This window comes from Esox lucius, chromosome 1 (assembly GCF_011004845.1).
Source record: "Esox lucius isolate fEsoLuc1 chromosome 1, fEsoLuc1.pri, whole genome shotgun sequence".
Classification (NCBI taxonomy): Eukaryota; Metazoa; Chordata; class Actinopteri; order Esociformes; family Esocidae; genus Esox; species Esox lucius.
In genome coordinates this window covers 29,721,951-29,737,090 of record NC_047569.1, presented here as the reverse complement: position 1 = coordinate 29,737,090, position 15,140 = coordinate 29,721,951, and the positions used below count along the sequence as shown (strand labels likewise).

The 15,140-nt window shown below is 41.5% G+C and overlaps 1 protein-coding gene across 1 annotated transcript; it reads left to right on the top strand.

Annotated features, from left to right (window-relative positions):
- The first annotated feature begins 3,568 nt into the window (after nt 1-3,568).
- On the top strand, nt 3,569-15,114 carry pitpnaa (phosphatidylinositol transfer protein, alpha a). The gene is made up of 13 exons (XM_010893791.5): nt 3,569-3,669; nt 3,878-4,132; nt 5,147-5,177; nt 8,921-9,066; nt 10,020-10,111; nt 10,565-10,572; nt 11,363-11,437; nt 12,850-12,933; nt 13,048-13,125; nt 13,281-13,391; nt 13,906-14,028; nt 14,156-14,213; nt 14,470-15,114. Exons 2-12 carry the CDS (start codon nt 4,116-4,118, stop codon nt 14,201-14,203), a joined length of 813 nt encoding a protein of 270 aa, XP_010892093.1. The 5' UTR covers nt 3,569-3,669; nt 3,878-4,115; the 3' UTR covers nt 14,204-14,213; nt 14,470-15,114.
- Nucleotides 15,115-15,140: the final 26 nt, after the last annotated feature.

Here is a 15,140-nt window from a genome sequence, read left to right as displayed (position 1 = left end):
TGTGTTCAGTCCCGGGTGGACAGGTCCTGGTGATCTGAACATATGCCTGGAAATACAGGACGACAGGGATAACGATATGCAGTATTGTCGTCCAGCACGATTAATGGTCCCGTACGGGAGATTCAGCACTTTTTACACTGCCATACCTTAAGCTCCAGTTCTACTCGAGATGCCATCGCGTTAGTGAATTCATAGACGTGACATATATTTACAACGGCCCCTCAGCCCTGTGGTGTGATTCATTGATTGGTTATTCTGCGGTGGCGTTCGTTTTGGAGTGGACCGTTTGCGTTTCGGTTTCAGAAATTGAGTATAAGTGTCAGCTGACAACAATGCATTTTTGCTCAACCTTGGCTGACTTGTCACATTTTATATATTTTCTGTCACTCAAATGTATTATTGATTTTTTGTGTGTTTTTATTTTGGTTTTACATCTGTTTTATGGTGTTTGTCAATGTGTATTTCTTTCTATACTCTATATGGGATCTCTTTTTTTCCACATATATCACATTATAGCCATTGTTATTTACATTTTGAGTTATTGTTAAAAAGGTTACAAATATATATCAACATATGAAAAAAATAAACAGAGTAATTTGTAAAATATAGTGTACGTTTGTAATGATTTGATCATAATTGAAATGTACGTCTTAGTCATGTCAAAGTTTACAATATAACCAACAAAAGTAAGGATATAGTAATTGAATAATAGAATATACAGCTCCGGAAAAAAATAAGAGACTGCTGCACCTTTTTCTTTCCTTTCCAAAAAAGTTGAAAAGGAAGCGTTTGAGTGAGGAACAGATCGGTTAAAATTCAGAGACCACTGCAAATTGAACTCAAAACGTTCCTTTTCAACTTTTTTGGAAAGGAAAGAAAAAGGTGCAGTGGTCTCATCATTTTGTTCGGAGCTGTACATTATCATGGATCCTGAACTATCTGGAGGGATTTTGTTTTCGAATCTCACTTAAAGGTTATTAAAATAGGCTAAGTGCCGTTTTCCTTGCAACGAGAGGTTACACAACATATTGAAAACAAGGGTTTCAAGATTGTTTTCATTTTTGCGTGACATTTTTAATTTTGGTCGATATCTAATATATGTCACATTACCTGTTGTGTTTATTTACATTTTTTGCACAATGATATGATTCAATGATATGCCAATCGTGTTGGAGGTGATTATGACGGGAGAAGTAAGCATGGATTGTCTGCTTTATTTAGAGGAAGACTTGTATTCCTAGACCTTCCGTAGCGGGAAATTCCCTTTTTCAGTCATAAATTCTTTAATCTGTAGTTACATTCATGTCTGTAAATGACTGGGAATTTCCAAAGGACCTTGGTCAAAGTCTGGCGTTATTTTAGCCTCATTAAATACAGTAGAGCTTTTTTAAGAGTCTCCACCAGAGGGCAGGTGATCATAGTCAATGTAATGCAGCACAACTCAGTTGCCAAATTCAAACTTTTTGTCTGGAGAGTTGTGATCAACATGTTTTTGGTCTAGAAACCTCAAAATGATATGTAAAATAGCCAATTAATCAGAAACATTTAGGCTTTTATGACCATCGCTTGATCACTGGTGATTAAGAGTAAAAGCTTTAACATATAGGCGTGACATTTTCACAACAACGAGACGACGTCGGCTTAGGTCGCATGCGGAGCCAGTTTCATTACGTCCAATTCTTACCTCAAATTAATAAACCTGTTAATAAATAAATCAGCCAATCAAACTGTATTCATACATCACATTTCTTAAATGACATGAATTTCAATATGTTGAACAAAATGTAGTATAAGTTGTGACAAATAGCAAACACTAAAATGCAACTCCGTTTCCAACAAAGGATGCTGCGTAAAATGCAAATAAAAACAGAATGCATTAATGAGTAAATAATGTATCCCTGTATTTAATCGAAAATAGTATGTTGAAACAGAAAATGTTTACTGTTATTGGAAAAAGCTGTGCCCATTTTGAATTTGATGCCTGCAACGTTTCAAAAAAGTTGGGACCGGGCATGTTTTGCATTGCGTTGCATCACCTTTTCTTATAACAATACTCTGTAAGTGTTTGGAAACTGAGGAGACCATTGCGGTAGTTTTGACAGTGAAATGTTTCCCATTCTTGCCTGATGTAGGATTGCTGCTGCTCCACAGTTCAGGGTCTCCTTTGTCATATTTTTCATTTCATAAGGCACCAAATATTTTCAATAGGGGACAGCATACAGACTCTTACTACTGTGCCATGATGTTGTAATATGTGCAGAATGTGGTTTGGCATTGTCTATCTGAAATAAGCAAGGCCTTCTCTGAAAAAGATGTAGTCTGGATCGCAGCATGTAGTTAAAAAACCTGTATATATTTTTCAGCATTAATGGTGCCTTCACTGATGTGCAAGTCACACATGCCTTAATGGAACTGTGCGCTAATAACAAGCTGGATGGTCCCTCTCTTTAGTCCTAAGGACACAGCGTCCATGATTCCCAAAAATAATTTCAATTTCTGATTTGTCTGACCGCTGGACAGTTTTCCACTTCACCTCAATCCATCTTAAATTAACTCAGGCACAGAGAAGGCAGCAGCGATTCTGGATCTTCATTTATGTATGGTTTCTTCTTTGTGTGGTAGAGTTTTAACTTGCATAAGTGGATGCTGCAACATACTTTGTTCACAGACAATGGTTTTTGGAAGTGTTCCTGAGCCCATGCAGTGATTTCCACTGTTTTTAATGCAGTGCTGCCTGAAGGCCCGAAGATCACGGCCATTGGTTTTTGGCCTTGTCCCTTGCATACAGAGATTTCTCCTGATCCTTTAATCTTTTAATGATATTATGTACCGTAGATGAAGAGATCCCCACATTTTTACATTGAGAAACTATATTCTTGGTTGCACTATTTGCCCTTTCATGGAGTGGTGAAACCCTCACCATCCTCACTGACAGACCCATTGTCTCTGGAATGATCCTTTAATGCCTAATTATGTAGCTGACCTGTTGCAAATTGACCTAGTTAGTTGTGTGATATTCCACTAGGTTTATTTTTTTAGCATTACACAACTTTTCCAGTTTTATGTTGCCTCTGTCCCAACTTTTTTGAAATGTGTTGCTGGCATCAAATTCAAAGTGGGCATATATAATAAAATGTCTCAGTTTCAACAGTTGATATGTGGTCTTTGTACAATTCTTATTGAATAAATGTTTTAAAATGATTTGCACATCATTGCATTGGATTTTTTATTTACATTTTACACAGGGTCACAGCTTTTCTGGAAACGGGGTTGTAAAACATTGATAAAATACCAGTAGACAGTGAATAAACATTAAAATGAATAAACCGTTTAGCTAAATGCCTGCTAATAAAAGACGACAAAGTTGATTTCTTAAAAAGTCTGAAGCCCTCAAGCCAGGACAGTGATAATAGATTCAGGTTAGGTCGGGACTGGATGTATTTGCTTTAGTTAGTAATCTGTTCCCAGGAACGTCTGAATTCACGAGGTTATTAGGTTGAGACACTGGTTTGACTTGTTAGGCTTTCCATAACTTGTTTCGCAGTGAACCTTAGTTGTCAATCCATGGGCTGGGTACACCCTTCGCCAACACTGTCCCAGCAGATTCGCCTTTAATGAGGAGTGAAACGAGAAGGACTGGAAAACAAAACCAGGTGGACTAGTTGACAGGTGAAATCTTACAAAGCCATTAACTTAGATATAATTACATTTTAAGTACATCGACATCTGTTTTCCATCTGTGGGCTTTAGGCTGTGGCAAGTTTTAAACGTTACATAAGAAAAAATCTTAAATATCGTTGTTAGAATAATATCTCGTTTGCATAATTGCCTGTTGTGAAACTTCAGCGATTTTCATTGTGATCTTCCTCCCAAACAGTGCAGAGTTCTATATGATTCGTTTATCATACGGATACATGCTGGCTTAACGACCGGAGGCGTGGTCGCCACCAGGACGCCGCGCCCCTTTTGGTGAATGTCAGGAAGTGAATTAAATAAAAATTGGAGCGCAAAACCGCGGAGGCTGTGGGACGTATTCAGACCTCTACCGATTTCGAGATATCACCTGCGGAGTTTAGGGTTCTGAATGCTGTATATACACCGACAACGCTGCAAAGATGCTCATTAAAGAATTGTAAGTAACAATGTTTGTAATAAAATATATTAACATTATGTTAAATAGCCTAAAAAGAAAAGATAAAGAACGATGGCTGTGCTGTCTCTTGAAACTCAGGAAAACATTGGCCACTTTCCTTGTGGCCGTTCTGCCACTTGTTTATACTGGATATAATCTCCTTTGATTGTGAAGTATACTGTTCGGAATTCGAATAAAATGGAGAATGCATGTTGGAACTTGTTGTATTTTCCGTTACGTATAATGTAAGAGGTTTATATTGACTGGTTGCCTGTTTCCTTACTGTATGGACCGTACAGGATCGTTACCATGAATGAATGAATGAATGAATGAATGAATGAATGAATTAATTAATTAATAAATGAATGTATTACGTTACAGCTTAATTAACAATGCATTGAACATCATAACAATTCATTGACAAGTTACCAATATAATTTAATTGTCTGTACCAACAGGGAGTGCCATTGTAACAAATAACTTGGATGCATTTAATGAATAATTCATAATTTGGCCTGCTGACAATACACAAACGCTCTGCTTTTAACTAAAATGAAGTATACAGTCTCAGGCCTCATTGGGACCAGAGCAAATACCACCATGTGGACACGGTTGGCCAGTTTCCCCAAACATTCCTTCATCAATACGCTGTATTCAGCATGGTGCCACTCTGTCAGTGGTTATCGTACACCCAGATCTATAATGATGAAATATTCAGGGGTGGTTCCAATGGGACAGGTGGCGATTAATTGCCTGTTGTAGACTGGCCTAATTGTTTTCCATCTGTGAAAACCTTCATTGTGCTTCAGATTCCACCTGGACTGTATTATAGCAATGGCGTGTTCAGACTTGCTGTGTTTGGAGTTAGTAGCCTTAATGGGCACCTGATGGTTGCTTTAAAAGTTTCTGTGAAATGGTGTATATTAGTCATGAGATTAAGGTAGAAGTGTTGTTTCAATGCGCTGTTTTTACTGTGTGGTAATGCTGAGCACTTTCTCTGTCTCCCACCTCCAGCCGAGTCATCCTCCCAATATCTGTAGAAGAAGTAAGTTCTGACTGAGCGTCATCTCACCTCTGATTGTCTCATTTCTATTTGCTTAACTCCTGCATCTTCTATCATGCGTCCTCTATCGTCCCTTTTTTTAAATGAGCCGAGGTAACTGAGGGAGAATAGATGAGTGGGATTGTGGACCTCTTCAGGAAAGTAGACAAAGGGGCCTTATTGCCAAAACCCTGAGTATTCCTCTGCAAACAAAGCTGGTTAGGCTACATTTTTGTTTGTTGACACTGAAGTACATTGTGCTCCTCCAGTACCTAGCCTGATCAATGAGCCTTAGTGTATCCATGGCTAGCCCAATACATGGCATGTTATGATTCAGAGTCCAACTATCAGGATATTCTTACAACTAGAAACCAGAATAGCCTGCAATGCAAACTCTTTGTCTCCTTTTTCTTTTTCTAACCCCGACATTCCTATCTTGTACACTTATATCCATAAGGGTTTGGCTGCAGATCCAACCTTTTCAGGATCGTTAGTCCATCTTTACAACAACAGATCCAGAGTTTCCGGAAGTTTCTCTGGAAGCAATTTAGATTTTTTTTATCACGCACAGTGTACGCACTCTTAGAGAACAAGCTACCGTAGAAAATTCAATGAAGTTGGTTCTCGGCTGAATCAATGTCTGCAATAATGCAACAGTTCTGCAACAGTTCTTTACGTAGGCCATTATAACATAGTAGAATTATTAAATCACAGCATTAATTACAATTCTTCTGGTTTTACCGAGGACATATCCATGCGCTGTCATTACTTAGTCAGTGAAATGATCTGGAGCAGATTTGTGGCGCACACTGCTCACTGCGATCTGCAACTGAGGATCTTTTTTTCCTGGTGGAATGAAGGCCCCTGGAGACCTCCAATCCCCCAGCGCCCTGTGTCGGTGTGTGGGTGCAGGCAGTCTGCATGGTGTGGCCTGAGTTCTGTTGTTTCAACGTTGGCAGTATGTTGGTTGCAATGGTTACACAACCGCCATTCAAAGTAGACATTGTCAGAAAGTATGCAGGTCATATTAACCAAACAATGTAACTGATTCCCACTGAAGTTTATTCAGTTCTGAGCAGACCGTGCCACCCATAATCCCGGATTCCGTCTGCGCCCCACAACAAATTAGCAGCAGCTTTCCAACATTCTCTCTTCTCTCTCCCTATCTCTTTTTCTGTTTAATTTGTTCCCAGAGTTATATTTACAAGCACTTCAGCTTTCCTACCTGTTCTCTTTTCCCAAAGTTACAGCTAACTTCAATCCCTGTCTACCTTGTCTTACCCCAAGTAAGATTAGAAGGCTAAAAACACTATTCCATTCATAACTGTGGCTAGCTGAGCAGTTGAATTTTGCACTGTGTATATGGAAGATGGCCCGTAGACACACTCTGGGGGACAATGGGCAAAACACTGGTTCTACGTGTTTTCACATTCCTAACCATCCGCTTTGCAAAAAAAAAAAAAGGTGCAGCCACCAGAATCTCCAGTTAGTGGAGAGTGATTTTTCCTTTCTTTCTACAACCTCTTGAAAAAGAGCAGTTGCAGCTGTTGAGAGCATCGTATAGAGATTACTCTTCATATCTGGCCGGTATGAAATACCAATCATACGCACGGCACATATTGTAGCACCTCATATTCTCTGACGCCTTTGTAAGTAGGCGCCTATTCTGCTCTAAATGGCAGTTGGTTGTTGGTTGCCAAGTACTGCTGCAGGGTGTCTGCAACCATTGGCCTATGGGCGCGGTGAGTCACTCATTCGCTGACACAATGGTCGTTTTCCAGGCTGAATCCTCCAGTGAGGCGGCACGCGGCCACCCATGATTGCCTGCCACGTCATTGCTTTATCATTAGGACACGGTTAACCGACGGTAAAACACCTGTCTGTCGTTCTGAGATCTGATAGGCGAATGCAGTGTGGTATCCCTGGAACTTGGCCAGTGGCTACTGATCTGGGACTCGGAGCATGCGCTGTCAAGGTGGAGCAGCAGAGCAGAAGGAGGGCCATCTTTCAGAAGTCTTTAAGAGAGCCCTGCATTGGAACTCCACCCGTGAGCAGCCAACGAGGGAATTGTTGGCTGAGAGGAATTTTACGCTATGCTTGCTAAAATGGCTTTCAAATAAAATGTATATTGGTTGCATCCAGACTCTGGGTATAGCCCACCAGCAGTCATTGACTGAACAAGCAAAAGCATTGATGTGAACTAAAAACATAATGCACTCATATAATCTTCATTGTGGCCACTCCTCGTATTCCGGCTCTTCTAGGTTTCTTTCTAGGTTCCAACCCTACTAGGGAGCTAGCTATTGTGCATTTCTTATTGTTGCTTGATCTTTGGGATTTCAGGTTCAGTATATGTAAAAGCAAAAAACTCTGTCCAGATGCTTGGAGAGGTGAATGGTCAACGACTGAGTTGAAAGTGTGGAAATGAGTTAATCCAAGACATTTCCACAACATGTTTATGCTCAAATTAAATGTGTCCCTTTGTGCCCAGTGAAGTAACGAGTAACTTATAATTACTGTCATTTGCACAGCCCTTTCCAGCAACCCATGTTACCCATTGTTTTGAGTCTGCTGTTAAAGGGAGAGCCGCCAACTAAAAGGGTGTTGCATTGGTGACAATAGGATGAGATAAAGGTGTGGATGAGTCTCTCAACTGCAGGTGGTTGATGATATGAAGTGTCTGAACATTGCCTAGAGGTAAGGAGGGGCGGTTCCTCTTGCTGATATGTAGCCAGGTACCAAGCTCCAACTGAAAGTCAGTGAAATATAGAGTGGAGCATGGTGACATGGGAGGACTGTGGCGTTCTGGATTTGTGCCAGGGGTTTGATGGTCCAAGCCAGTAGCCCTACAAACAGCAATTGGCAGTAGTTGGTCAGGCCCTTTCCCCTGATGAAGAGCAGCTCTGTCTTGTCTAGGTTGAGATTGGTTACACGGCACCCACCACCTCAATGTGAACATCCCTGTTGCTCCACTTCTACGGGTCCATCTTCCCCTTGAAGCCAGGACCGCAGATTCCCTTGCCATTCTCAGGAATCATCTGAAACCTCTTCAGGACCTAAGGAGTGTGCACCACTACCAGTTAGTGGTGCACACTGGTAGCATTTCTGTCAATGACATCATTCACTCTCAGACTGTTGACTTCTTTTGTGTGGTGGTAGCATGTTTCGGCGGTTTTTGTTTTTGAGGAGTTGATAGGGTCACTGGTTTGAGACCCATATGGATCGTTCCGACAATGAAGCCATACTGTCAGACGAGTGCCAATCAGGACATACTCCGTAGGGAACACCACATGCATCCATAAATGGATTTCCTGGAGGCAGATGTTCAGGAATGAAGTGTTAGTGTTTTGCAGTGTCATACAGTTGGGTGTCATCATACACCTTAAAGCCTGGCTCAGGTTTCCTCAAGATGTGATTTACAGGTGTCTGTTGGACTAATTTTAAGACTATTCCACCCAAATGCGCGGTGAACTAACCTACCTCAGCCAATAGTAAAATATTTGAGAAACACCTGTTGCAAAGTCTTAACTGTCATACTATTCTGAGAAATAGTCTCCCACAACACATTTACCTGAATGCTCCTATACCCTAAAGTTTTGTGAATCACTAAAATGATGGTAAAATGCTCATGTTACATTACTAAATAAAGTGTTGGATCCCTGTAGCTTGTGAACTGTTGATCTAACCTCGTACGAATAATTTGGCCTTTTCATGAGTTGCTGACTCCACCGTCTTTCTCACCACAGTACCAAGTTGGTCAGCTTTACGCCGTGGCAGAGACCAGTAAGAATGAGACGGGCGGTGGAGAAGGGGTGGAGGTGCTGAAGAATGAACCCTATGAGAAGGACGGAGAGAAGGGCCAGTATACCCACAAGATCTATCACCTGCACAGGTACAAATCCCTCCCTCCCCCCAACTGATAGCAGACACAGCTCTAATACCTGAGACCTCTGACAATGTTCCATTGAGAACCACAGGTCAACAACCTTTATGAGCAATTTCTCACAATGATTTAAAATGTAACAATAATTTTGAAATAAGATGCGAGGACACTAGGACCCTTTCTCAAGCGCCACACTGTTATTCGTTACTACGGGTATCAGTCAGATCAGATGACCATGAAACCTGATGTTCAGGTCACAAAGCAGTGGACACTGTGGCTCTCTGGTGTTGCGAGGAGAATCGAATCCTGTGAACAATGTAAATATGCTACAGACATGTTTACTTTATTGTAAACATGTTGTTATTATTTAATTAAAAAGAAAAAGACAATGTTATTCTCCACTGACTCATTTAAATACGTAAATTAAGCTTGGCAGTGATTTGAATAATGATGTATTATACTATCCAAGGAAAGTATAGTTATAATCATTATTTAATACACTGTCTTTAGTTAAAGCAGTATATCCCCATCTTCCGCCTCTGCAATTATTTTTACCGTTTTACTTTGTTAGTTTTGAGCCAGGCTGCTGTAATGTGTAAAGTTTTTCCAATCAAAAACATTTAGAGTACAAAGTGAGAGCCTGATTCCACCTGGCCTGCAGATCGTCAAACACTGGTCTAAATACGCAACATTGGAAAAAGAATATATAAATCTGTCAGTTATTCAAATTCAAGAAAGTTCAAAAGTCAAGGTCTACTGTTTAACTTTTCCAGTGGTAACGATCAATGTGTTCTGGTAGTGTGGGAAAATACTAAATGGATCAGCTTTTACAACGTCTGTTTTCTAAATGTTTGCCAACACTTCTGTGGAGAAAGTCTGGTCCTTTTGGGTACAGTGGATGCTGTTAAATGTATGCAGTTGAGAAGATATTCAATAACATATATCCCACTTTCCCTCTGCAGTAAAGTGCCAAACTATGTGCGTGTTTTGGCTCCGTCTAGTGCTCTGAACATCCACGAGAAGGCTTGGAACGCATACCCCTACTGTCGTACAGGTACGGCCCTCTGTGCCGCTTCATTCTTATGTCCGGAGGGAAGATGTTGAATCATTAACTCTTGCTTGAGGCCGACACTGAAGGAATGCCTTTGGGATCTGCATATTGTCTGACTGATAGCCTGGCTGTTTTCAATGGGTTAATTATGCTCACAGGTTTGGTACATTATGTTTCCGGTATAGCATGGTTCAGGGCAGTTCTTACACGGTCACAAACCACTTATTGCTAAACTGCCTATGATGGGGCCTTACCCGTGGTATAATGTCTTTCACCTAATTAGCAGCCAAGAGCCAAACTACCTGGTCTAAAATACTGTACAAACAACTGGACAATCAACTTGATTCAAGTTCGCTGTTTTGGCTAGATGATTGCTTCTGCTTTCACAAGTTTCTGTTTCCCTAAATATTTGTTTTGTTCCTTGTCTCCTCATGCTGATTGCCTTCCATGGAGCAGTTATTACTGTAAGTACTGCTTTCTTCTTCTGTTGGTGTTGACTACCCAACTACTCAGCTGTGAACATGTTGAAAGAGGACCTGGTAACCGGGCCGTCAGGAATTCCGCGAAGCATGTGGCTGACCTAAAGGAGAATGTCACCACACTATTTGATTGATCCCCACCCTGAAAGTAGTCTATGGGCCAAGAACATAGCTGTGTAAAACAGCTATAAAACTTAAGCTAAGTTTAGCTTCTGCTAGCTAAATATCTATGCAAGTAATGGGGATGAGGATGTTATACTTTTTGTTCAGCAGTTGCTAAAGTTTGCTGGAAGAAGACTGGTCACCCCTCTGAGCCTGGGTCCTCTCTAGGTTTCTTCCTAAGATTCTGCCTTCTTAGGGAGTTTGTCCTAGCCTCTGAAATCCAACACTACTGTTGTTTGCTCCTTGGGATTTAAGGTCTCTGTAAAGCACTTTGTGACAACTGCTGTTGTAAAAAGGGCTTTATGAATACATTTGATTGATATAGTGGGTCCTTGGGAATGAATCCCTCATTGTGTACTCGCATACAATCCATGTGTTAGTGTCAGTTCAGACCTGTCCAGTACTGTTTAAAATACTTATCCTATCCTACCCAGATTTCAAGGTGGGTGGGGTTTACAGTAAATTGATTATATTTGTAGATTTAAAGCCAGGCAAGCCCTATCAAGCAAACCAAGTGGTGCACACTATTTAACTGAGCTTGAACGGAGTTCTGGTCTTTGTTGCTAAACTAATGTTTCTTATTTAATGATAAGTATGTCCGTTCCTCCTGCAGAATGAATACATGAAGGACAATTTTCTGATTAAGATTGAGACGTGGCACAAGCCTGACCTGGGAGATCAAGACAATGTGAGTAGTCAGCTATTGTGATTACCCTGAATGTGTTCCATGTTAACCTTGGACCACAAGCGCATCTGATCCCGTTAACACTGAACGTGACTAGACCTTAACATGAGGTTTTCCACATGTCAGACTCTATGTATGTCACTTCCAATTATGTGATCTCAGTGACTGGGAAACCATCCTCATGTGGTTTTTCAGTTCTCTCATTACACCGATCAGCCATAACATTATGACCACCTGCCTGATATTGTGTGGGTCCCCCTTTTGCCGCCAAAACAGCCCTGACCCTTATGGTGGAGCATGGGCTCCACTAGACCTCTGAAGGTGGGCTGTGGTATCTGGCACCAAGACGTTAGCAGCAGATCCTTTTAAGTCCTGTAAGTTGCGAGGTGGGGCCTCCATGGATTGGACATGTTTGTCCAGCACATCCCACAGAAGCTCGATTGGATTGAGATCTGTGGAATTTGGAGGCCAAGTCAACACCTTGAACTTGTGTTCCTCAAAACATTCCTGATAAATGTTTGCTTTGTGGCAGGGCACATTATCCTGCTGAAAGAGGCTAATGCCTTCAGGGAATACCATCGCCATGAAAGGGTGCACATGGTCTGCAACATTGTCAAAGTAACATTCACATGAATGGCAGGACCCAAGGTTTCCCAGCAGAACATTGCCCAAAGCATCACACTGCCTCTGCCGGCTTGCCTTCTTCCCATAGTGCATCCTGGTGCCATGTGTTCTCCAGGTAAGTGACACACACGCACCTGGCCATCCATGTGATGCAAAAGAAAACATCAGACCAGGCCACCTTCTTCCATTGCTCCATGGCCCAGTTCTGATGCTCAACACCACACAAGGTCTTCAGTTTTGGAGAGGCTCTGACCCAGTCATCTAGCCATCACAATTTGGCTCTTGTCAAAGTCGCTCAGTTCCTCATGCTTGCCCATTTTTCCTGCTTCTAACACATCAACTTTGAGGACAGAATTTTCACTTGCTGCCTAATATATCCCACCCACTGACAGGTGCCATGATAAGGAGATGATCAGTGCTATTCACTTCACCTGTCAGTGGTCATAATGTTATGGCTGATCTGTGTATGTGCTTAGTTTGCCTGGCTACCCATACACATTACTCTGGCCAAACGGCCGGCCCATGAATGTTTCTCGTGCAACGAGCTATAGCAACGGAAAAGTTCATTCTGAGGTGTCAACACGCGCTTTAAGTATAACACTGACTCCGACATTTACATGTGTATGCGAGACCAGGTTTCGAATCCTGCTTGAGTGTTTACCCAGGGGTCTCCGAGTGGGCGGTGCTGTTGACCAGCATTGTCTGGGTTTTGGGGCGGTTATTAATCTAAACCTTTATGTTGTACCTGGTCTATATAGAGCTCACAACTCCTACATTGATTTTCTGAGTAGGTTCACGGATTAGACCCGGCGATATGGAAGAAGACTGATGTTGTCTACATTGACATCGCGGACAAAACCCAAGTGGATGCCAAGGTGAGAAGTCCTGCAGGCTGTGTCCGGGAGACTGGCCCTTACTGTTCTGAAGCCTGAGACGGCAGTTACCTGGGAATTATCTTTGCATTATTCTTCTCTGCTCACTCCACTTAGGACTACAAGATAGAAGAAGACCCTGCCATCTTCAAGTCAGAGAAGACTGGCAGGGGCCCATTGGGGCCTAATTGGATGGTACAACACAAACCACTGTTCCTCCAAAATGTCCTTCATATTTTCAATAAATAAATGTCACACACTGCTGTATCTATTCTTGATAGCTCTATAATTATCGTAACTGTTCGACCTATTCTGTGTAATCCATTTTTGTTTTTCCTGTTTATCTGCAGAAAGAGCTTTCTAGTAACACGAACACCCCCCACATGTGTGCCTACAAACTGGTCACAGTTAATTTCAAGTGGTGGGGAGTCCAGAACAAAATTGAGAACTTCATCCAGAAGGTAAACTAGAGTTATTTTGGTTAGTGTGGTAATTGCATAATATTGTGTTCTGGTGCCTTCATATCTGAGTGCCCCACCCATCTCTTGCTCCAGTCAAACGTAGTGCAGTGCAAAGTCCAGGATATCACCCATTATACATGCAGTAGGATGTATGACTCCGCCCTGCAACCGAGAGGATTAGAAAATAGGACACAAATGGGTGGTGACCTTGATGGTTACGACACCCTGATGTTTTTTTATTTTTTTTTATTGTTTTAAGGAAATGATTCGGTGTAGGGTTTTTGGCCCATTGATTTTTGTTGTAATGTTTGAGTCACTCTGACATCACATGCAAACTTACAACAACAAAAAACTAAAGAAAATGTGAGGAATAACAGGAAGTAGGTTTTAAGGGCGCACATTTTTTCTCGGCCAAATCCACCAAGAGCATTAATGGGTAGAGGAATGTCCCTTCGGTTTTTAACTTTGTCGTAAGTGTTTTTGTCGTATTTCTTACCATCACATTTATTTGCAGCAAGAGAAGCGACTGTTTACCAAATTCCACAGACAGTTGTTCTGTTTGATTGATAAATGGATTGGTTTGACGATGGAAGACATTCGACGCATCGAGGAGGAGACCCAAAAGCAACTGGATGAGGTGAGCAGTACTACTGTCTAATCGTTTCATCGGTCCTGTTAGACTACATACATTTCAAGGTTTTGTCATTGTCTTCAATCTCGGTTGTTAACATGTGCATGTCTGTGCATGTCTGTGCGTCTTCCAGATGAGAGAGAAGGATCCAGTCAAAGGGAGTTCTGCGACTGAGGACTGAGGCTGTGACAGTGAGTTCCTCTCAGTCTGCTCTCTGTGAGAACTGATTCTTAGTTCAGGACCGTGTTCAGTGAGAATTATGAGTCTTGGTTCAGGGCCTTGTACATTAGAAAAAGCAATAGAAAGGATGATGATGGTTGGTTTTTTTACCGGCCTGTTTGGTGCCGAACAGTGCCCACGATGTGTGGAGGTCAGGGCGTGTGGTCCTTATTTTCATTTGATGAACTTACAATTGTCACACAGTATTTTTTTGTAATCTTATTTTAGATCTGTGACTGAGACCTCTTCCTTGCCCCAGTCCTTTGGAATGATACAGCTGTGCACTTGAACTGAGCCTTTCTCCATCTCCTCCGTGCTTCCAAGGTCCCTTTCTGTACCTCAGAAGTCAGCCCACGTAGGATCCTCACCAGTCCTGTGGTCCGCAGCCATCTCTCCACTGTTGGCTATCATATTTCTTATATGATGGCCACCAGTAGTAGTATATTTTATTGCCTTTTGTTTTATGGACAAAGTTTGGTATGTTTAATTTCACCCTGTTTTGTTCTCTTGAGTATTCTGAAGCACACTTCAGAATTTCCGTACTCCCTTGTTGGTTACAGTACATATTCCTTGCCTGGGGAAACTGCAGTGGACAACCTGCATCAGGCTGAAGTCCAGGGGTAGTGTTATGGCTTTGGGCTTCTTGGGGGCTGATATGGAATGGTCTACCTATTTATGCTCTCTTTGAATAGAGATTTGAGTAAAAAAACAAACACTTCCTCTATTGTATTTTTCTGTATTTATTCACGGGGTACTTTCATTTCTGATATTATATTATTTAATTATATTGTGCTTTATTCAATTGAGCACCATTTTATTGGTTTATACCGCCTACTGGTATATGTATTCAATATTAAAACCAATATTTATACACTTTGGAGTCCGTGATTATGTTCATA

Bases quoted from the DNA above. Each gene is read 5' to 3' on its own strand.
- pitpnaa (XM_010893791.5), top strand. The intron at 11,438-12,849 runs GTGAGTAGTCAG...TTTTCTGAGTAG, and splicing joins ACCTGGGAGATCAAGACAAT to GTTCACGGATTAGACCCGGC. The intron at 13,392-13,905 runs GTAAACTAGAGT...ATTTATTTGCAG, and splicing joins TTGAGAACTTCATCCAGAAG to CAAGAGAAGCGACTGTTTAC.